The 24,119-nt window shown below is 35.4% G+C and overlaps 1 protein-coding gene across 1 annotated transcript; it reads right to left on the bottom strand.

Moving 5' to 3' along the window:
* Positions 1-1,522: 1,522 nt before the first annotated feature.
* LOC110797167 (probable protein phosphatase 2C 8) lies at positions 1,523-23,904 on the bottom strand. The gene is made up of 10 exons (XM_022002261.2): positions 23,422-23,904; positions 20,612-20,720; positions 18,122-18,158; positions 17,991-18,035; positions 9,858-9,910; positions 8,383-8,541; positions 3,678-3,761; positions 2,343-2,432; positions 2,210-2,257; positions 1,523-1,895 (listed from the first exon to the last, which is right to left on the bottom strand). Exons 1-10 carry the CDS (start codon positions 23,745-23,747, stop codon positions 1,785-1,787), a joined length of 1,062 nt encoding a protein of 353 aa, XP_021857953.2. The 5' UTR covers positions 23,748-23,904; the 3' UTR covers positions 1,523-1,784.
* Between the last annotated feature and the right edge of the window lie 215 nt (positions 23,905-24,119).

The following is a 24,119-nucleotide window of genomic DNA, read 5'->3' as shown; positions in this document are numbered from 1 at the left end:
TAAGTATGGCATGTTGTACAGGTAGCTAAGTCAGTTTCCAATAATTAGGCTCAAATTGATTTGTACCAACAACAAATTTAAGACTAGGATTATTTGTACCGTTTGTACAGTTGACTTCATTAATCATCACTCATTGTTTCTATTATTGAAAAGATTTCTTTGTTTTTATTAACAAGCTTCATTTTATTTTTGACATCACTGATCGAACTGATTGATTGTATTATTGAAAAGATTTCTTTGTTTTTTTTAAAAAACTAAAGTCATTATTTGTCGATCTTTCTATTCCAAAAATATACTTCGTATGTATAAAGGATCTTTCTTATATAATCATGCATAATCTCTAGTGATATAATTTTTGATAAGTAATCTAATAAATAAAGCAATTAAAAGTAAAATACTTATGTGTTGTTAGGAAGGATAATGAGCAAGTTGTTAAACACTTTCCAAGTTAAGACTTAAAGAGTAACAAGTTGTTTACATTGTAATTTTAGTTCACTATTGGCATTGAGCAAGTAATTTGTTTTGTTGGTGAACTTATAAAATGGGGAGAGTAAAATAGGGTTTAGTGGACATTTTATGGAAGAATGAAAAGAACAATGGGCTTTAAGGAAATAGAAGAAAGGAATACAAGGGGGATTAGAGTTTTTTTTTATCCGAAATCATTTAATTGAGAGAAAAATAGATTTATGATATCACTTTCTGGTAAAGTTAGTCGAAATCTAACTTGAGTTTGTTAATTTAAAGTGTGAGATTAAATTTTGAGTAACAAAAATAAAAATTCGAGGTGGCAACTCGTAAAGAGGCAAATCTAGAGGGTAGTATTTTGGAAAATCTCTTTCTAAAATATATTTTCACAAAAGCTAATTTTAAGATAGATTTTTAGAACATTTATTTTCACAGAAACTTATTTTTATGAATTACGTACTACGTAGTTCCTGATGAATTTTCTTAACTTCAATGTATATTTTTAGTAACTTGTTCAAAGCTAAATGAAAAGCAATATTTTTTTAAAACTTCCATTTTCTAGTTTAGCTTGAGACCTAGTGTGACCAAATTAAGCATTAGACCATCTTATAAAAGAATTTGCCCCACTTTCTGGGCTCGACTAATTTAGTTAAAACTTTTTGCATATACGAAGTGAGAAATTTAGATTGGAACTTGTACCTATAGGTTGATTTTGGAAACAAAGAAAAAACATGATATTCTTCAGCAATTTTATTTATAAATTATTTTTTTATGATATTTTTCACATTGACGATCTCCTATGTCGGTTCATGTTAGACAATCCCATATCATTTTGGGATTAAGGCTTTGTTGTTTTTTTTTTTTGAAGGGAAGGCTTTGTTGTTATTCTTTAGTAAACTCAGTCGTAATTAGGTTAACAAACAAGTTGTATAATACGTATCGTGTTGGGTAACTAAAATATTTGAGTCCACTTTGAGTGTGGTACCCGAAAACAGTTGTATTTAACCTCCTTAAATCCAACAAACATTAGTTTGGAGTATCAATGAGCACGCCAAAGTGAGTGAGGACATGATGTATAGTACATATAAATGATAAATCCGGTGGTGTAACTGTAGGCAGACTACAGATACAACAGGACCCTCCACCTAAGTCACTAGGTTAAGTAATTAAGGAAGATACATATTGCACAACAAATAGGAAAACCTCAACATTTTTAGATGTACAAGCGCCACTGTCAAGCCCTCGTGTTTCATAAGACTTACCAGAAGAAGAAATGCCTACTTAGTACTTTCTTCAAAAGATTAAAACAAGTTAATACCCTATTTGTGTCTGAAAACAATGATCACTGCAGTGCAGTTATCCTTGCAACCTCTCTCAAGAACAGCTTCTCTGACAAGCCGGCGGCAAACATTCGCAACAGGTACACCTTCCTGCAAAATAAAGTCCATATCAAAACATCCTCATTTGAGATTTATACTGCAGAATTATACGTATGCTTCTGTTGCCACGCAAGCTCCACAAGGACTCCATAACCGTATCTCAAGAAGAGCATACTAAGATAAGCTATGTGGAAATCAGCAGATAAATAAAAGATGGTATGTTCGGATATAAAAAACATTTAAAAGGAAGGCCAATAACCAAACATATAAAGCCATATTTGATAGTCTTAAAGCCATAGTATAGAGTACTGAGTAAAAGAAAACACATATATAATAGAATTCAAGTACAATGTCTGCTGACTTACTTTTAAGAGCTTGTGCACAAAATCAACAGCATCACTAGGTCCAAGCACCTACAACCACAAAATACTCGTCACTTAAATCTCCACATTAAGGTATACAATTATGACAAAAAGATAGAAGTGAACACAAACATACCCCCCAAAGGCCATCACAGCCAAGAATAATGAAGTGCTCTTTTTCGGTGAGATCAAACGACTGGATGTGTGGTGTCGCAATAACACCCACCTGCAATTAATTAGTTCATTTTGAGAAAGAATTCAATATGACTATCTAACACATATTCTCCACGTCTCATTTTGTTTGAATTGATCAATGAGCAGTTAAACTTGATTTATTAAATAGAATGACCAGTAGAAACTATTTGCCAAGTGACTTTCTCTTTCCAAGTTTCACTATGTCTTTGGTGCCTCTCAAGCACCAAGGTGAAGAGGAGCCAATGATAGCTTAGCCTGGGCCCCATTTGACTAAAGCCGATACATATTAACATGTAATGTGGAGGGAGGATGTCTACAACCCCCTTGAGAAAATTTCAAGTGGAGAATAAGACTCATGTAAAACTAGAATAAAAATAGAAGCAATGCTACAAGTCTTAAGGAAGGAACAGTGACACCACCGTTCTACCAATGACAAACACAGGTACCCAATCATAATTTATGCCAGAAGCAACTGGAGTCACAAAATTGACAACAAAACCAAAGCTTTATTCCCAAGAGGATGGGGGTCGGCTGCATGAAACAAAAAATCTATCTCATTGGCCATCCACAAAGATCTCTTCCTCCATGCTACATGCTCTTGGCTCTGACATACCAACTTTCTTCATGCCATTTCAACCCCCTAAATCCAAGTCATCTCCGGACTGCCTCGTCTTCTTTTGAAATCTCTATTATTCCAATCCTCCACCCTACCAACTGATGCAACCTCTAGTCAATGTCTCACATTTTCCCAAAACCAACGTAGACGGCTCTCCCTTATTCTCAATATCTGCAACTCCAACTTTCTCCAAATATCCACATTCCTAGTTCTATCACTCAAGGTGTTCCCACACATCCATACCAACATACACATCTCTGCTCCACTCATCCACTTAATTCTTCTTACTAACCCAACATTCTATTTCATGTATAACTGGATTCAAAAGCCAGTTATATGTGTGTGAGCACATGCTGATTAGGTTCCCGTGTTGTGTGTGCACTTGCTACTCCTCAACTCAGAATAAACCACGAAGTCTGGACAGCTTCCAGCTGTCCATAGTTCATATCTTCATGAGGACATTCAAATTACTAAATTATCTCATAATAACATTGTTTTATTGGTATGGTTATAAAACTTTAACTGGACTACATACAAATTAGCATTTCAGCAGTAGTAATAATGTGTGACTTAGTAACATCATGAAAAAAAAGAGATGATCTATAGAAGAATAACTGAAAGAAACATAAAATATCAGTATATATCCCATAAAGGTTCAACCTTTTTGAACTGTCGATCCCCAAAAGCTCTAGAAACATCAAGGCGGCCCTGCAGGCGTCCAGTTGTGCTGACGGAGCCTCCAGCCTGTAAATACATCATACTGAACATTCAATATTGAAGAAATATGGAACTTCAATAGTTTAATTCATATGAAAGCACAACAGTGGATCATCAAAAAGTGTTGCCCCGGGGTTTTGATGATGACAAAACCTGTGTTTGATTTTTGCAAGTTGATTGTAGCAGTAAAAAAGATCCATAAAGTGGTGTCTAAGTGGGAGCTCAAAAGGAGAACAACTAAGGTCACTGAAACTGATTCAGTTTCCTAGTGAGTATACAACAGTTCTTAAATTGCAGGTATTTAGGTTGACGGAAGATATGATTCCTATTTTATCTCTTGGAAGCTAGTTATGTCAAGTTACATGCACCTTAGGAAAATAGGAAGTTCGTTTTTTTTTTTTGGAAGTTTACTAAACGAAATTCAATTTTTTTATAACATACTTCCTCTGGTTTCTTTTACTTGCACCATTTGATGTTTCACAATGCAAATGGTTAGCCATTAATATCTTCAATTATACGTTAGCTAAAATTATAAAAAAGTTGATATTTTGTAAATATATATCGAGACGAATCTAACAAGATCCCACATGACTATATAATTCATTATGTATAAATCACAAGAAGTTGATAAAATAGAGTGTGTGAAGTGTAAAATAGCAAATGGTGCAAGTTAAAAAAAACGGAGGAAGTATCTTTTAGTCCCTTTGTGCTAGGCTAAAATCATAAGTTGTGTCGAATAAAATTACATGTGTTTTGTCTCGTAAATTTTTAACTGACATGTTTGTTGCATTAAAAAAACGAACTTATAGCCATGCCTTGGTTCCACAAAGCATATGTGTAATGGCTTCGATCATGTAGTAGTTAATTCTAGTTGGAAGTCTATAATAGGAAAGAGTATCATAAGGTATACAGCTTAATTGGAAATTATACTCCATCCTCTGCTAATAATCTTCGCGTATTCCTTTTTCCGGATGTCCACAAAAAATTTCATGTTACTTAAAATGGAAACCCATGTGATGTGGTGTGAACCTCCCCCCCCCCCCCCCCCCCTCCCCACACACACACAACTAATTCTCTGTCTCTCACACTCCATCCTATGTGACATGGGCCTTCTCACTCACTCACTATCTTTCAATCAAGCTTTTGTTATACTACAGCCTAGTAAAACCCTAAATACGTGTGTCCAAACTTCACAAGAAGATTATTTGTGGACCTAAGGCGTATTATCATTCCCCATTTTTTGGTTTGCTTCCACACTTCCTTAGATGGGAAAATTGTCCAAGGCTCTGAAACGTTCCGTTATTTAGGATCTATTATCCAAAATGATGGAGAATTGGATGGCGATGTGGCCCATAGAATCAAAGCAGGTTGGTTGAAGTGGAAAGGTGCCACGGGGTTCCTATGTGATTCAGGCATGCCCCAAAGATTGAAGGGAAAATTTTACCGCACGGCAATTCGACCGGCTTTGTTATACGGCACAAAATGCTGGGCAGTGAAACATTGTCACGTGCACAAGATGAATGTGGCGGAGATGCGCATGTTACGTTGGATGTGTGGGCATACAAGAAAGGATCGTTTGAGGAATGAGATTATTAGGAAGAAAGTAGGGGTTGCACCGATTGAGTTTAAGATGATGGAAAATCGTTTAAGATGGTTTGGACATGTGAGCAGAAAACCAAGTGATGCCCCGGTTAGGAGGATAGAAGGGTGGCAAAGTGATAGAATTGTAAGGGGTAGGGGAAGACCTAAGAAAACTTGGAGGAAGGTGATTGAACACGATATGAGCTTTCTTGGGATTGAGGAAAATATGGCGTTGGATAGGACAGAGTGGAGGGAGAGAATATACATTGATGACTTCAGTTGATCTATACAGTTTTCATGTTTTTGTTTCTTTCTATTTTTATTTTATTTTTTATTTAAAAAAATTCTTTTCAATTTTTTTAATTTACATGCTATTTTGAAATATACTTATTTTACTTATTCATTTATTTTAAACTTTACTTATTTTTTAGTATCTCTTACAATATTTCTTCTATAATATATATACATTTTTCTCTTATCTTACTTTCATTAATTCCACTTTCTCTTCCTTGTTTTTGTTATTACTTCTTGCTTCTTTTTGGTGTGATTGGTGACATTGGCGATCTCCTACGACGATTCATGTTAGCCGACCCCAAATCATTTTGGGACTAAGGCTTTGTTGTTGTTGTTGTTGTTGTTGTCTTCCACACTTCCTACATCATCGTCGGTTCATTTTTTACCGTTTAAGTATAGTATTTTTGGATTGGGTAAGTGTTGAAAGAAGCCCTAATTATGTGGAGGCCTAAGTTAAGAGAGATTCTACATTAGTAATTAGTAAGAAACAATGGTTGGGGCCATGTTCAAGAAACTATTTTTTAAGGCATGCTTGACGTACCTGATACAATCTAAAACCCATGAATGCAGCAAAAGCAATTTAAATCTTTATTGCTTCTACTCTTGGCACAGGATCAAAGGTATCTTCGAGATCTATACTTTTTTCGTAGTAATATCCCTTTACTACTAGCGTAGCCGGGTTACTCACAATTGTGTCAAATGCCAAAGTCATCCCATTTTTTCTTAAAAACATAATTTTGAGGAATAAACGGAATAAAATAGCATAGTTTTGAGGAACAAAGCAAGGTTAAATGTAAAGGGATATAACCAATATAAAGGAATAGACGTATATATTATGAAGAAAACGTTGTTCCCAATTCTAATTGGTTTTGTAGCTTTTATGGGTTTAGGTTGTATTTGATGGGCGTGAGGGGTGCCTTTTAAAATGAAAGGGAAACATTTATATGGAACAACCTTCGGAATTTGGATATCCTATTATCCTTATAACTATTGTATTCACCTCTAAAGAGAATTCTCTCTTGGATTGGGCTTCACTCAAATCCTTGATATAATTAAAACTCGTATAAAACTATAAATCACATAAGGAATCTAAGGAAAGCTGACACGAAAATCACAATAAACAAAATGTGGCTGTATGGAAATTCAAATATAGACTCAAACTTTACCCAATTTTCAAATCCGGACTTATTTTATTTACAATTAAATATTTGAAGTTATCAATAATCAAAGATATGCGTAAGAAAACCAAAAAAAACAAGAAACAAAGAAGAAGTAGAGATAGCGACCAACAGGTAAAATAGGTGTCAATCTTCTGTTAACCCTTTTTTTGGGATATCATTCGTCAACGTCATTTTTACAAGAGTACTATTTCAAAACCTTAGGATCATTTTTATGGCGTTATGTGACATTTTATACGCGACTTTTTCCAAAACTTTACTGTACTTTTTATGATATTCTATCTCAATTTTTTCTGAGTGAAGTTCTTCAACCGTACCATAATAGGGGGTCCTTATTTGAAGCCATATGTTGCACCCCCAAAGATGTCTTCTAAGGAAATAGCAAGAAATTGGTATGTATACTAACATTCTGCATAAACAAAATCAACTATAAGTTTCTTTTACCAGTAAATTTGTTTAAGAAAGTATTTAAACAAGAGCCATTTATCATATCACAAACTTAATCAATCAGTTAACATGAAATAAAGTGCCAATTTTAAGAAGAAAAAAAAAGTCTTAGATAATCAATAATAATATTGAATACTTATTTCCATTTCTTATTCATATGGGTTGATGTAAAAAATCTTTAAGAAACAAGATTAGTTTTGATTCACACACTTCTGAAAAGCTAAAATTTGCTAACATTCCTAACAATATATACGTAGTATGTTCTTTTTATGTCGGAGTGTTGGGACTTGGGAAGTTGGGAGTTCTCTGTTAACACTTTATTTTCATATTATTTAAGAGGCAACTGTTTTATCTTTTGAAATACTGTTCCCGCTAATATTTAGCCCTTTTCTCACCATTAGTGTCTTTGTCTCGGGAACTTAGTGTCCATTATAAACCCAACCGTTAGGCGTACGTACTTCTTGGTACAGCTAATACAATATTCTATTTTTATACTCATTTGGAGAGCTTGACTGCTCAGCGGGGGGCTGGAGCTCTTCAAAAGAGCAAAATGGAATTTGTAGTCTAAAGTTGGTTCAAAGTAAAAACTTTGTTAATTTCGTTTATTCCTTTCTTGGAAAGAACCAACTTCAGAGCATCATGTAAAAAGTTGGTTTTCAAAAGCCATATTTTAAATGCTCGTTAAAAGATAATCGTTGAAGAGTTAAACAGCTGAAACTTGTCAGGAATATTTCTTATAAAATGGTAGTTTGTTTACAGAAACAGTATGAGAATCATTACATTCGCCAAAACTCCTTTTAAACCGGCATTGATACTCAAACAATTCTAATCATTAATTGTATGAATTTATCCTTCTTAGCACTTGTGTGCGGACACATGTTTTCTGTTTTTGCTTTAACCAGTATTTCTATATTAGCAAAAGTCCATTACGCAATCTTTCGACACAGGGCTGTGCCTAATTGACTTTATTTCATGTCGCCAAGAAAACCTTAGCACACAGGCCTTGATTATATGCTTTCATATGAATTCTGCTATGAATGGTTTACGATTTGAAGAAATAGAGTGTGCAATGCAGTTCCAAAGGTAAAAAAACACTTCGAAAAGAAAAATAAATAAACCTGAGAACGTTATTTGACAATTTTCCTGACCTTTTGAATCCGAGCACGCTCCTGTGGGTATATAGCTTTGTGTTCTTTCGTTAAAACAATGGCCTTCAAAGGAATGAAACCATTTGAGTCATTCTGATCACCAGCACTAGTAAATCTCGCCACCACCGCCTTTGCGTCTCCAATGTTAGCTACAAAAACCTGCAGTGGCAGTCAGTAGAGTAAAAAATAAGATACAAAGAAAGAAGCATCAACAACCGCATCTATAAACAAAAATTAAACAACCAACATGGAAAAAGCTTCAAGAAACACTTATATATAAACCAACTAACACTCAAGTAATAAGTGTGTAGAAGATTAGTAGAGGTATGACAGGACTCGGACTTTGGAGCTCTACCACAGCACATTATCTCATCTAAAAGCCCAAATATACAAAATAAAGGCCTCAATTTAGAGTCAAATTTATCCTGTCTACGTACCACAAAAACAATCGGAATTTTCCTGCATATCTGCTAGTTTTCTACATACAAATGAGTTAATTTGAGTGCAGACTGATTTTTTTTACCCCAATAACTACTTACGGTTTATAATTTGTCAATACATAGTTCGGTGCAAAATGTTGCACCAAATCAAACAGTAGTTACAGAGAAGAAAAAGGTGTTGGCAAGAAAAAAGGTGACCCTAATAAGGTACCAAAACAATGGGTCTTCCACCTTAAGGCTCCTAGTGCATTGCTAATACTTTGTAGCTGTATAGCATTTCAGCTTGATCAGGAAACAATTAACTGAAAATATTCAATATCCTGCAATCTTTCCAAATATAATCCCAACCTTGGATGCCTTCTTCCCAAATGTTGGCTGACCTCCAGTTACTGGGGTCTAATCCTCCACGGTCCCAGTATATCAAATGTGAAATCTATGTTCACTTCAATTATTTAAGTATGCATCCCACCAACAATTTCAGCCTTAAATCATATTCCAAATTGAGGAAACTTCTACTCTAGCTCTGACGTACTATACAATATTTTTGAAACTGAAAGACAATTTCCCAATTGGGACTCAGACTCGATTTTGTTCAACTTATTGTCTGAAAAAAACTTATTTTGTCTGAAGTGTCTTATTTGTCAGTGAAATTGTTAGGAAAAAGAACTTATCGTCTTAACTTATCTGACAATTGTATGAGCTTAACTCATCTGAACATATCCGAACTTATAAGTTGAACCAAACAGGGCCTTACATCGCAATATTCCAAGTCATATTTGTTACAGTTGAAATTTTGGGCAAGACATGGAAAACTTGAGATAATTCCCGTTATATTTCGTTTATCTATCAAGATATGCACAAAGCGAAAAATGATGAAGCAAATTATTTCAGTGATAAAAATCAATAAGGATTTCTTGCATCCAACTCATTCAGCAGATGGATGACAGATCAAAAGACCTGTGGAAGTTTGTATCTGACCAAAAGGTACCTAAGAAAAGCGACCATCAAACATTCAAGAAACAGATGCAGACTTACTGTTTGTCCCAGTACCCATAAACATACAGCAGTAGCACCATCATGCCATCCACCTGTCAGAGTAAATACACAGGAAAAAGATAGATTGTGTTAAAACGAAACAAAATAACATTCCAGAATATCAGAGTAATGTACATCTTCTGAACACATAGAAAACTGATAAGAAATTGGAAAATGTACGGAACTGCCTAACAGAAGACAAAGAAAAACAGAAACAAAATGCTTATATGATATCAAAACGAACGTAAAGATTCAGCCTTTCAGCAACCAGAGTTCACAATCAACTCATTGATGTTACTCATGTTAGTAGTTGTCAAGATTCAATGCTAAACATCAAGGGTACATAACAGGTTCCCCCTCCCGCCCAAAGGGCTCAAGCTGAACATACATCAACGTCTCCAAGGGAAACGTAATGCTCTTTTTTTTTTTAAAGGTGAAGGCTAACACAAAAACAAATAACTCTACACATGTAAGAACAATTTTCACACTATAAGGCACTAGCCATGAGTTCTGTACTATTTTTCTACAAAGGATTTTTTGGATAAAACCACCTTTTAAAGTTCAACTTTTTGAAATAACCACCTTATATGTTTTTTTTAAAAAAAAAACCACCTTAAACTTACAAAGTTTAAGAAATCACCACCTTCTGTTAACTTCCGTCAAATATTCCGTCAGTGGGGCCCACATCCAACGACCAAAAATTCGGAAGTTAACGGAACATTTGACGGAACATTTGACGTAAGTTAACAGAAGGTGGTGATTTCTTAAACTTTGTAAGTTTAAGGTGGTTTTTTTTAAAAAAAACATATAAGGTGGTTATTTCAAAAAGTTGAACTTTAAAAGGTGGTTTTATCCAAAAAATCCTTCTACAAATGAAATGTAACTATGTCCTCTCAGGCCATCAAAAAAAATCATGAAAAACATATTCGCCAAAACAACTCGACACATAAACAAAACCTTTTCCCACTTTATTCAACCCACCTAACTTCCTGTTAGCAACACGCCAAGTCAGTCAGAGCTTGTAATAGGTGGGTTGTACTTTTTGGGGCTTTCCGTTTTCTTTCTACTTTAAGAAAAGTGTAAAATATTCTACAATCATCTATTTACACCTACTATGGGCATGCAAATAACAATGTAAGCATTTGGTATATAGTAACATAATACAATGAAAGCATTTGGTATACTGCAACATAATGTTTTAGTTATACGAGGACATTGCAGTGTGAAAGATAGCACACTTTTAACAGGCGGCTTAATTCAAGAAAAAGGAAACGAATCAAAACCCTTTAGTTATTCAGTTAGTTTAATTGGAGAAAGCAGACACATTTTTGTTCCCCTACATGTGTTTGGATATATGTAATAATGAGAACCCACACCAATTCCATTCTCTATCTTCCCTGCCCAGATAGCAAACTGGTGATCACCATCACAAGAAAAAGATCAACTTCTCTGGTATAACGCTGAGGCCAAGTCTACTGTTTATGCAAGCTTCTTTTCTTCCCCTCTAATTCACTATAATCTTGGGATGTAAACAGTAGCATTTCTAACTTAAGGGACAGCGGTGATCCACTTTTAATGCTACCATTTGCAGGCAGATTTGTTTGCAATGAGGTCTCCAATGAGATTTTGGGCTCAAGAGCAGGTGATCGTGGTAGACAAATGATGCCCAAGACGGACATATGGCTTTGTGCTTGGGGGATTCTGTAGAGGCTGAGGCAGGGTTATAAATGCCAGAGACAGTGAATGTGAACGGTAGCAAATCTAATTTGCAAGCAATGTAAATGATTTGCATCTAATGCAGCTGAATATCACAGTCGCAATAAGCTCAGATACCTATTCAAATAGGTCGTGATACAAAGTTGTGACCGAGATTCAATACTCTAGGTTGGGCCCTGTTGGTTGTCAAGATGGTAGGATAGCGAAACATGCAGTGATTGAACTCAAACTAACAGTTCACTGATTTGCAACAAAAATATATCCTCTAAGTTTGAAATACTACCATCTACAACAACAATATCAGATCTGTAATCAAGGACTTCTTCATTAGTCCCTCAATTGAATCCTTCTCTTTCATTCCCTCTTAACCAATGCAATATGATCTTAGAGAAATTGTATTATGTCCTGTTTTTACCTCCTCTATCCAATCATCTTTGGTCTGCTTTGACATCGTTTAGTACCTCCATTATTCCAACTCTCCAGTAGAACAATGCCTCTTGATGTTGGCATTTAATCAGTCTAAGCCACCATTAATTTTCCTTCACTTAATCCTTGATAAACTGCTACTTCAACCCTAGCAGATTTAACCCCATTTTTCATTTCCACACATCCATCTCAAGTTACACATCTCTTCAATATTCATCGCTGGACATGGATCCTGACATTCCAACCTGCTGTGTTACCCTGACCCTTTATTTCACATAAGTACCCGTGTAGCATACTCAACATTGCACATGCATAAGACACATAGACCCTTCATTTTGGACTACAAGCATTCAAAACTTCATCAAATGCTAACAGATACTTGGACACGTATCCGTGTCAAGAACTTCTAGTTGGGTGGGTCTTCCGACATGTACAACAAAGTTGGATGGACAGTAGTCTTTCATTCAGTCTCAAGTCAAGGGCATACCAGATCTGACCATTTGTTAACATCTTGGTACATATTCCCTATTATCTACGACGCCAGAGCCTAAAACACTTAAAACACTCGCAAATAGGTAACTCTTTCCCATCTAGTTACACAATATTTTGATTAACGTATTCCGCTGCACCAAATTTACACTCGAATGTTCTATATTACTTAAATCCACACCTACCTTAAACTCATTCATCAAAGCAACTCTATGAAACATACACCAGACCCAATATTTCATGAACCTTGCAAACTCTCCATAACCGTTGCAAAGAGGAAAGACTTACTTGTTGTAACTTGTAACCCAATGGTACCATAAACGTGACTTATTCTAACATTTCTTTTCATATCCCTGTATTTGTATGATATATCGATATATACAAATACAAATACAAAATATACCATTATCTTGTCCATAATGCTTCATGAATAGTACCTACAACCAGTTCAACACTCAATCACCACTTCCCGTTACTTCATGGTGTGACTCGTTACATTAATAGCTACCACCTAACCAAAGAAAAAGGAAAAAGATTTGTTTCATATTCTGTATTTCAGACAAGAATAAGAAATGGCTGCTGTTGTGCTGTTCAAATATAGCAATCTGCCCATTGAATCAACTATATATCTCTGGATCTCCTAATATATCCACTTCTTATACACGATTTAATCCCAATCAGGAACTGAAATTCTGCTTTTTTGCAACTTTACATCCTTGTGCTACGCAAATACGCAACAAATCAAGGATAACTTCAATGCCATTTTTTTATGTATACCTCTGCTTCTAAGAAATCATGGAAAAAGACATTCGTTATGCAGCTTATCCCTAATGATGCATTTTATATTACTATATGGTAGCAAGAGAAACATCATTCTGACAGTGTAAACACAACAATCATTCTCACAGTAATAAACACAACCATCATTTTCACAATGAGAAACTGTACCTTCAGCCTCTCTATAGACCCATCTTGTACATACTTCATTTTAAGACCCGTTTACAGTCTATAGCTCAGTTAAGATCCAAGTTTCATTCTTCACTAAAGCTTCTAAGTTGTAGTTGATGTTGTGTACCTTCATTCATGAATTATTTGACTTTCTATCCTTTAGCAGATGTAACTACCTAGGACCTTCCAATGTAAGGGTTGTGACTCATTGTTGCTTATGGAGATTCGTATTTCCTTCCAACTTTAGACCACTCTAAGTTGCTTCTTTGAACCATATATTCAATGGTAATAACCATTTGAACGAAACTAAGAGTGTTAGAATGGTCTTTCATGCTTAAAAAAGAAAGTGTTGACGTATGATCTGTGAGCCTTAGTAAACTCATGAATGTAAGACAACAGTGAACAGCCTCTGAGAGAGATGGTAAGGAAGAAACACTTCAATGAAATCCTTTGAAATATAAACCAGTATTTTTTTCTTTTAAATTCAAAATTTCTACATGGTTTCATAAAGAAAGTGTTGATATATAGATAGAAATTATCAAAATCCTAAGGCACATCATCCTGACCATAACAAATAGATGAGGAATTATAAAATTGCCAGGTGCTAGCTTTTTTGGTACCAATTACACCAAACATTTAGGAAGGTACTAGGAGGTTACTCATCCTAGTTCAATCAACATACGAATGGCTAAAGGAAATAATTTCACATGATTAAATAACCAGAATGGTATTTACGCATATTCCTGACACTTATCCTCCACAAAAGGCAAACATGAGGGATGACACCGGTGACATAACTGCTGAAATGTCAATGTGGCTTGGTAGTATATCCCATCCATTCATTTGATCTATGTTACTCGGACTCGGGTACGGGTGTCGGACACGGGTATGGATCCGAGTGTCGGACCCGGTGAAGTTAAAATTTCAAGACACGGGGACCCTGTCCTAATTTTAGACACGGGTATGGGGATATGGAAAAAAGTTACTAGAAAAAATAATAAATTAAAGAAAAAGAAAATAAGAATTAATTTCTTTTGAAAAAAAGAATTGAATAAGTTTTCTGAATGCAGCCCCATGCTTTAAACAAAAAATAAAGTGAATTTTTATTCCTAATTAACAGATCTAGGGTTAATTAAAACTAGATTGGAAATTTTCTTAAAGCAGGGGCTGACCAGCCATGTCTGACTGACTGGACAAGGATCCGGTACGGATTCCATACCCGTATCAGTGTCGTGTCGGGTCGACACGAGTATGAGTCCAAAAGAGGAGTGTCGAAGTAACACAGCATTTGATGATCATGTTTGCTTTTAATCAATGAATAACAATTCAGGTTCTTACAAGTTGTAAGAATTGCAAATATCATCATTTGGATAAATATTTTTTGACAATAAACTACCAAGGCCTAAATCATTTTCTTTTTTAAGCTTGCAATGCAACAGACTTTGAATTCTCCAGATGATCAGTGTTTTTCGTCCCTCACAAGATACACAAAATCTCTCTACCCATCCTCTTAGATGTAACAATTGGAAGCTTAAAATAGGATAAAAAAGTACAAGGGGATATTAAAGAGGCAAGACTTATTGAGCGTACTACACCCCTGGAGAAAAATAAGGCTTCTTCTCCCCACAAGTTTCTAAAAAACTTTCAAGTAATAAACACCTCCCAGGTTTATCTCCACATAGCACATACGATATACAGGCAAAAAAGGCTTCTTCTGCCCACTAGTTTCATAGAAACTTTAAGAACAAAAACTACACCAAACATTATCTCATTAACAGAATCCAAGGTCAGTTTAGAATCAACTCCAAATATCATGTTCTTTATACTGGAAAACTAATACTAGGGCTTAAGAGTACCTCAAAATTTGAAGAAAAATTAATAAACATTCATCCATTTGTACAAGTCATCAATGCTAGAAATACAACTAGATATTTCCACCAAAATTATACAAACACCATTCACCTCACCCATGCCTACCTAGAACCCAAATTGGCTTGTTTCCTCACGCCAAAAAACCTCATCATACTCATTACTCAACTACAAAGGGAACAAGAAAGCAGGCCAGAGATCACCTTGCCTCAAACCGTGAGAAGCCCAAACAATTCCTAGAGAGTCCATTAACCAACTCCTAGAAATATGAGGTGAAGAGAGCACCCTTAATCCACCTGCTCCATCTAAAGCCCAAAACCCGTCAAAAAATCAAAAGTTTTCAACTTCAATAGTATAAAAATTCAAGTGATTTGGACCCATGTTTCACAAGATAAACACTTTCACCAAACATATAGATATTCTTGTCAAATTGTCATGTTAAAAGAAGCAAGATGTTTTAAATGTTACTTGTAGATTATAGTATGTACAAAGGTTGCTCCAAACACCTCGTTGAAAAAAATGGGCTATGGCATGTAGATTACTTGGTTGTATATTGCCATGAGTAGGGGTGTGCATCGGTCCAAACCCGGACCGGACAGGACCAACCCGGACCGGACCGAAGACCGAAATTTTGATTATTCGAGACCCGAAGACCGGACCAATTATGCTTGGACCAGACTCGGACCGGACGGGAAAAATCGTTCCAAAGCCCTGACAGGACCGGTTTGGACCGGTTTTAGACCTTTTCTATTTATTTATTATTTTTCTAAAAGTTATGGTAAACAAGAAAAAATATAAATAAAAAACCAAATGTTTAAGGCCTTTTTTGGAAGCTAAAATAAAATATATCACAATATAGTAATATTTACAACATATTAAAGGAGATAATTAAATTTTTAAATAGTTTATATTATGTTTTATTGAGGAAAAATCGGTCGGGTCCAAATCGGGTTTTGGACTGGACTGGACCGGATCGGACCGGACCGGACCGAAGACCGGAAATTGATATTTCTCGACCCAGAGACCGGACCGATTGCCTTCTGTCCGGTCTGGTCCGTTCCATTTTTTCGGTCCGGACCAATTTTTGCACACCCCTAGCCACGAGGAATACTAAGTTAAATAGTAGATAGATTAGGAGAATTCTACATTGTTCAACTAGGCCTTGATTAGCATTTGGTATTAGAAATTAATAAACTGATTATAGTTTTATAAACTTCCACCAGATTTTTTTATTCGCATCATTTCCCTTTTTGGAAGGTAAAAATTAATTGCACCATTTCTTTGTTATGTTTTCATTCACTTTTTGTATGAGTTCAGTCAGTTCACACACCAAATACACATCCTACCCTTACAAACATTAGATTATTACCATTGTTACCTCACTTTTTCTCTACATCTTTGGTTTGCAATCACATGGACATTTTTTATATTTACTCCCTTTCTTAATCTTCTTGCCAAACCCAAACGGTGCAATTAAAGAAAGTAGAGGAAATCGACGAATGGTATATAACATTTAGAAATTTTAAAAAGGTGTTCAAAAGAGGAACTTGTGGTGACTTATGCAAATTGAATATACTTACCATTTAACGCTTTCAAAACAATAAATTGACCGAACAAAATGTGCTAAAAGGCCCTTTATGAACAAAATGGTCTCCACCCTACTCTTTGTCAAATACCCTTCCCCTAATCTACCTATGTGAGAAAATCGAAATAAAAACTAGTGCGCAAATTACCGCTAGCTTTGTTCCAATTGTATTATAATATGTGAAATGACTCAAATATGATTGGCATACTTATAGTAGCTTAGTTAAGTTGGGTCTACATAATAAGATGGCTCAACTCTCTCAAACCATCCCATATCCCATAAAAACTATAAAGTCACCCCATAACTCCGTAATCCAATAAAAGCCACTCCCATAGTCCCATACAGATTACCCTATTGTCCCACAAAAAATATACTTCATTCTCCCTGCAAACCTCTCTTAAGCAAGACTAAAATCATATATTACACAAGCCCTTAATCCTAATCTAGATAAAAAATAATGAGGAATGTGTATTGATCCATCCCTAGCTGAAACCCTACCTTCCACAAACCTGAAGCCTCGATTCAGTTGCAATCAAGTTATAGAGGGATAAACATTGTCGAAGTTGTTCCCTTGCGACTTTTTTCCTTTCATTCATCAAAATTTGAAACCTTCACTACACAATTTTTCTTTCATTTTTTATATGTGTAATTGAAGTGGTTCCCTGGTGAAGAGAAGTTCAATCATCAAAAGCATACTAGAAAGAAATAAATAGGTGCAAGTTCATTATCATCTGAACATTCAGGATTTTAGGTAGCTGCACCCCCCCCCCCCCCCCTTCCCCAAGCCTCTTTTGAACACCCAAAACTCCAAAAGAATTAGTGTCAATGACGGAACTAGAACCTGACGAATCCTTTCTATTGTTGCTACCACATACCATTGTGGTATCTACTTGCACCATCATCATGTAAAGTACATTTATCCTAAGTAGCTTGATTCTAAACACAGGCTGACAATTATAAATCATCAGAAATGTGAACATTAATTCTAGGGCCTCAGGACATCTATCCATTCAAACAAATATCATTGAAACAATCACCTATTAAGAATGCAAGAAAATCAGAAAAGTAGCTCACATAAAGCAAAAATATCATTGCACTACCAGCTGCACTATCTAGCAGAAGGGCTTCATCAGTTGTACGAAAACCTACAATATGGAGGACATAATGAAAACGTGTCAGCAGCTTAAGATTTAACTGGTTATTCAATGGGTACGAAATAACAGCTTTTTACCATCAAGGATCGCTTTCTTGGCAGCTTTGACATCCAACTGCAGTTATGGAAAAGTAAATAAAATAAGATAGGCACCAAGTAACATAATCATTCCTAATACAGCATTACAATACATATTAAGAACTCAATGCAAGGCAAATTAGAAACCTATCAAACTATATATGAATAACGCATATAGGCACAAGGTTTCTTAGCAATTGCATATTGTCTTTGTCTAGGGCGAACTTTTCACAAGTTTTCCCATTCTTTAATGGATTAGTGATTGACTATTTAAATGCAATTCGTGCATGTATAGCTGGGTAAAAATATGTTATCTTAAGTTCTTAACTCAATTTCTTCATCACTGCCAAAAGAAAACAAAAACACTAGAACCAAAAAAAACATAATACTATCCCTACACCAAACGAACTATTGAATCCATGGGTATTTTCTTTTTCGCTCAACGTACACTCCCTCTCTTCAGGAAGCAGCAACCAAGAATTGTCAATTTGAGTTTTAAATTTCGGATAGCTATGGAAACGTGATACTGTGATCTCTTTATCCATATTTTCCCTATTTTAACTTAAAGCTAGACAACCAACAATTTTCACTTGAGCTCACATCAGCAACCCTCAGTGAGTCAATGCCAGTGGTGGCTTTCTCACACCCCGCATTTCACTTGAATACTGCTTCATTTGAACCTCACATTTTCCGCCTAATCTATTCATGGAAAAACAATTCTATATAGTTAACAATTACGAAGTAGTTAGTTAAGAACAACTTGATTTACCAGATAACCCTTATGAAAGCCAACTGTAGTTGTATTTAAGTGAAAAGCCCAGTTAACAGTGGTTACCTTTTTAAGGAAAGTTCCTTTGTCCCACCATCCTTTCTCTCTCAACAACCTCAGTTTATCCCCATCCGTATTTCTTGCCTGTCAACCTCCCCAATCATCTCTATCCTATGTAATTTTTCCTTCCCCTATCTAATTACAACCCAGTTTCATTTTTTACTGCTGCAACTTCATCCAAATTCAGCTTACGCTAGGTGTATTCAAAGCCCCTACAGTCTCATTTCAATGCTAATTCTGCAGATTGATTCTCCAGTTGCTTGGTTATGTGGTGGATCAGGCTTAAACATGGTCTGCCGCTCAGCTAACTGTAACCATAATTACAACCTCAAGAGTTCCATAACCCATAACTGCAATCAACCATGGGCCATGAGCCATAATCAATTTTCCCAAGTCCACCAACTTGCCAAATCCCAAAAAATTAAACAATTAAATCTCACTATCTGAAACAATGAAGTTCTCAACCTAATCTAATTGTTAGAAGAAGATTCGAGATGCAAAATCCTGATTTGGGAACAGAGGACCAAACCGGATTGGAGAGCGGGAGAGGATTGAAAAACTTCGACCCATCATCATTTTTTGCCAATTCCAACTTCATTCTAACCCCAATCCCTAAATTTCAAACATCATCCAGTGATTTGATATGTCACAGAGAACATGTAGTACAGCATTCTTACTATCTTCCCAAATTAGATGGGAGGAAACCACAAATTTTTTACAGTTTTAAATGAAAGATATGTGAGGGGCAGAGAAGAGAGTACACAGATATGCTTAAGAGAAACAAAAATAAAAGCCTGAACTATGGTTAATTTGCTGCTTGTGAGATAGCTAAATAAAAGCTATCCGGTTGGACTCTTCATAAAAGTACTAGAACACATAGAACACCTACTGCAAAAAAAAAAATTTAACTGGAAGCTCCTATCCATTGGTTAAGCAACCAGGGTCAGAATGATACACCTCCTAGGAAAAACTACTTTGTGGCTTCGTGAATAAATGGTGACCATAAAATTAAAACAAAGCCATCATATAAGGCCATTCTATAACGGATTTCGAACGTTCCATAGTGATTTTCAAGAATAGCTGACACCATGGCATTTTTCATAGACCACTTGCTTTAACCATATTATCTGTATTAATCTGTTATTTAAACCATTACCTATACTGACAGAAATTGAATTCAAATGTAAGATAAGATTCTACTCAAAATTTAGTCCCTATAACTGTTTAGAATCTCCAATTTCAACACAAAATTACAAGATAAAGTTCTACAATGTACATACAAGCAGTATATTTTAAGCTATAATAGTATAATCTAAACAATTTGTTCTAAAAATCTTCAAATACCATGATAATCTTGTCCAATTTCTTAATTCATGCAGCAATGGACATGAAGCAGGTCGAAAGACCCACTTTACTTTCGCTACAACACGAATATTACCACAATCGAAATTGCGGTTTTTTTTTTTTACATTTGTAACAAAATATAACAGAAGATATACCATGGTAGCATTTGAGTACTAGTAGAAAAAGATAAATCTTATTTAGCACAAATAAAGAACCTGTAACACATATCAAACATAAAAATGTAATGAATAGATTTACAGGCTACGAAAGGAAAATATGTAAAGGATCACAAGGTATGGAAGACCGCATAAACACACCAACTCACGTGGTAATCCTGCTGAAAGAACATTAGAATGTAAATGTTTCTGTGCATATTCAGCTGCTAACCGACCACCATGTCCATCATATATGGCAAAGTGTGCGCATCTGTTAAGATCGCACAAAAGAAGTGAGAATTAGCTTGATTGTGACCGCTATCTTCCATCCTTTTGTGAGATTGTGAAGCAACTAAGCCAACCAATTACCAGTTTCCATCAGATATACACCAATCAAATAAAATTGAAAATAAAATTCCATAAGTTCCTTGGAGAAAGAAAGGAAATATAAAAAACAAACTTCACATAGGTAAATTCCACGCATAAAGTTGATGCTAAAATAAATACAAGGGGACAAGCGCAATTCTCAGTAAACAACTTAAATCCAAACCTTTTATACAACACCATTGAAAGCAAGGAAAAGGCAGCAGAAAATGCTTCTACAAGATCAAGTCTCCAAAACCAATCCTTGGACAATTTTCTTATGGCATTTTCCTCATCCCTCACCTTTACCACATTTCACTAAGAAGTTTCTTATTAAAAACAATGCCATGAAGATTTCATTTCGGGGAATAACCTCTAGATTTAAGGTTAGATTTACAAGTTTAATGAGCCGAAGAATCTCTTTGAAGCTGCTGAGCCCAGAATGTTCTCTTGTGGGTAGTTCTAGAAGAGATCAACATATTCTTTTGCTTTTCCTAATTGTAATCGCATTTGAAAACTTGGATCTAAAGGAAGGTTAAAACCTTTTCATAAAAAGCTTGCTCCGAGTGCATGCCTTTTCTTGCCTCTGTTTGGATACGTGCACTTGTGTTTTAGAGAGTGGAGACTCTTTGCAACAAGTACGTTTAGCTTGAAAATCCAATGCTTTTGTCTGCCTTCTGCATGACTGATTTACAAGTTATATATGTACAATCTGGAAGGAGAAAAGGGAGGAGGTCGCTTCGGTGGAGGGCGTACTATGCTATCCTTTAATTTCTATGGTTAGAAACAATTGCCAAAACTTTCTACACTATTAACACAAGGTGAAGGTTGTTCTTTTTTTCTGTTTGCCTCCATTTGGTGCCATCCTACGAAGAGGTCTATAGAGGATGTAAAGCTTGACTGAAATACTTTTTTTCCATTGGTCTCCTTCAGAGGACTCCATTAGTCTCCTTTGAGGTCCTCTGATACCAGACTCTTGTTCTGGATTTAAAAACATCCCTCACATCTAAAATAACGAATCTCAGTATATTTTAGCCCTATCCATAGATTGGCAGCAAAGTCAAGAGATATCCTTTGAACATTATTGAAGGAGGTATACATATCTCAATGAAAAACAGGGTACTTTTAATGTTTATGAAGTTCAAGCAACTAAACCAATTTAGGAATCGGGAGAAATCTCGTAATGTCTTTCACCAAAACAATCTCCACAGTGCTCATTGTCAAACAAGTAATCATCTGCCAAAACAAAAGATGCATGGCTACCATAAAATTTTCATTCTACATCAAAAGCTTGTGCTTTCAACAAAAATATGTTTATGCAGCTTATTCCATTGAGTTCTACGCAAAGAGACATATTCAAGCACTTAGATTCAAGAGTTTAAACTATACTGCACAAAACCTGAATTTCCTCACACATTGAAATAAAATTAGTCCTAACTGAATTAAAGATTATGCTCATCCATCACTTGTTTTCCCACACACAAACAAATGAAAGTGACAACAACGAAACCAAGAATAGCCATTGAAGCAATTAGGAAAACAAATGGTAAAACCAGCAAAAGAAAATACTCAATTTTAATCAACGTCTTCAGTAGAGAAGAATCGAAATTTTATCATGAGGGTTCAAAAACTAACAATATGAGTTATACCAAAATGATACAATTAACTTTCACCAAAAATCCAAAATATCTATGAATCTACTTTTTGTAATGCAAGTCTACTTTTTAACTATATAAAAAAATTGTTTCTCTAAGCGCAGCTCCCGTCTTGCTTTAAACCACATCACATCACCTCCACTCTATTGCACCGCAAAAAGCTCATGGCAAGAAGCGACATTTTCAGTAATGCATAATTCAGCATCAATAAGGCTCTGTTTGGTTTGGTGTAAAACGTTTCCAGTGCCAAATGATTTTCCACGAAAAACATTTTTCAAGGGAAAACACAATTCCAAACTAGTTTTCCTTTGTTTGATTCCTTAAAAGAAAATGAGAGAAAATTGATGGGAAGAAGGGAGAGGGAGGTAAAGAGGAAAGGAGTAAATGTGGAAAAGTGGTTTCACTCAATTTTAAATGTAAAAGGTTTTTCCACCTTCGAAAGAGTTATAGAAAATTGTTTTCATCCCTTGCCAAACCAAACAACGTAAAATGATTGAAAATTTCATGAAAACGTTTTACACCTACCAAAAAGAGCCTAAATGACCCCTCAGTCTTGGAAAAAAGTTGTCACATTTCCGATAACAATAATTGTTTCCCATGGACTTTTCAATTGAGTGATGAGGAAAGTATCGGAATGGTCCGAGTGCCAGACTGCTATAAAAAAATCTTCAAGTAAACTTTCGTAAATTGCTTAATCATAAGGTGTTACAAAAATGTCACAATTTCTTCCAAACAAAAGAATTATCATAATTTTAAAGGTCATGAAAGTGAGAAGATCAACAAAAATGTAATGCTTAAACATTTAAAATTGCTAGTGTTCAAAAACAGAATTAGTTTTTATAATTACAATTAATACTAGAAATAATTATATCTAGCGAATGCCAATATTAAATCAAGCAGCTAAAACACATTGAATTATAAAAATTGACTTAAATATTTTTTTAAAAAAAAAACCTTAATTTGGAGGAATCATCAAAATTGGGGTTAGGGAGTATAACCCAGGCGTCCTCCATAGTGTGCCGGGATCCCTTATCCTCGGCAACAGCAGCGTCGATGATGACGAAGCGGCTCGTAGAATCGCCATCATTTGCAGAATATGAATTTGAATTTGGTTGATGTTCCGTCAGATTTTGTATGGCGTCTAGTTTTGGTTTCTTGAGTGTAGAAGAATTGGAAGGTTCGGAGTCAGTCTTGCGCTTGAAGGTTGAATCCTCCATTTCAAGGGAGTTGTGGGGTGGTGTGATGGTGTTATAACCAGAGGGGGGAGATTTTCCGGCCATAATGCAGGAGTAGGAGAGAGAATTTAGAAAGGAACAAGGGGAGGTTACTGGAGCTACGCCGTCTGAAACACCGTGAAAAAGGAGTTTTGTTTTAATTTGGGATTGAGGGTCACAAAAAGAAAAAGGTAATGTAAATTAAAAACTTTTTGGGGGAAAATGAAAACTGAATAGTAAAATGAGGGTGTTACTAAATGCAGAATTAACTTCTTAGAGCATCTCCAATGGTTGTAGGCTTGTAGCTGCTAGCTTGACCATTGGAGTTGAAATAATAAATTAGCTTGTTTAAGCTAATTTGCTTGAAAAAACTTGGCCAATGAAATAATATTAAATTAAATTAAATTAAAATATTGATTGACAAATATGACTACATTA

Source organism: Spinacia oleracea, chromosome 5 (genome assembly GCF_020520425.1).
Source record: "Spinacia oleracea cultivar Varoflay chromosome 5, BTI_SOV_V1, whole genome shotgun sequence".
In the NCBI taxonomy this organism is placed as follows: domain Eukaryota; kingdom Viridiplantae; phylum Streptophyta; class Magnoliopsida; order Caryophyllales; family Amaranthaceae; genus Spinacia; species Spinacia oleracea.
This window is presented reverse-complemented; position numbering and strand designations above follow the sequence as displayed.

Coding starts and splice junctions, on each gene's coding strand:
- LOC110797167 (XM_022002261.2), bottom strand. CDS start 23,747: ATGGCCGGAAAATCTCCCCCCTCTGGTTATAACACCATCACACCACCC. Junction 20,721..23,421: donor GATGATTCCTCCAAATTAAG/GTTTTTTTTTTA, acceptor CGATCTTAACAG/ATGCGCACACTTTGCCATAT. Junction 18,159..20,611: donor CAGGATTACCACGTGAGTTG/GTGTGTTTATGC, acceptor CCATAACTGCAG/TTGGATGTCAAAGCTGCCAA.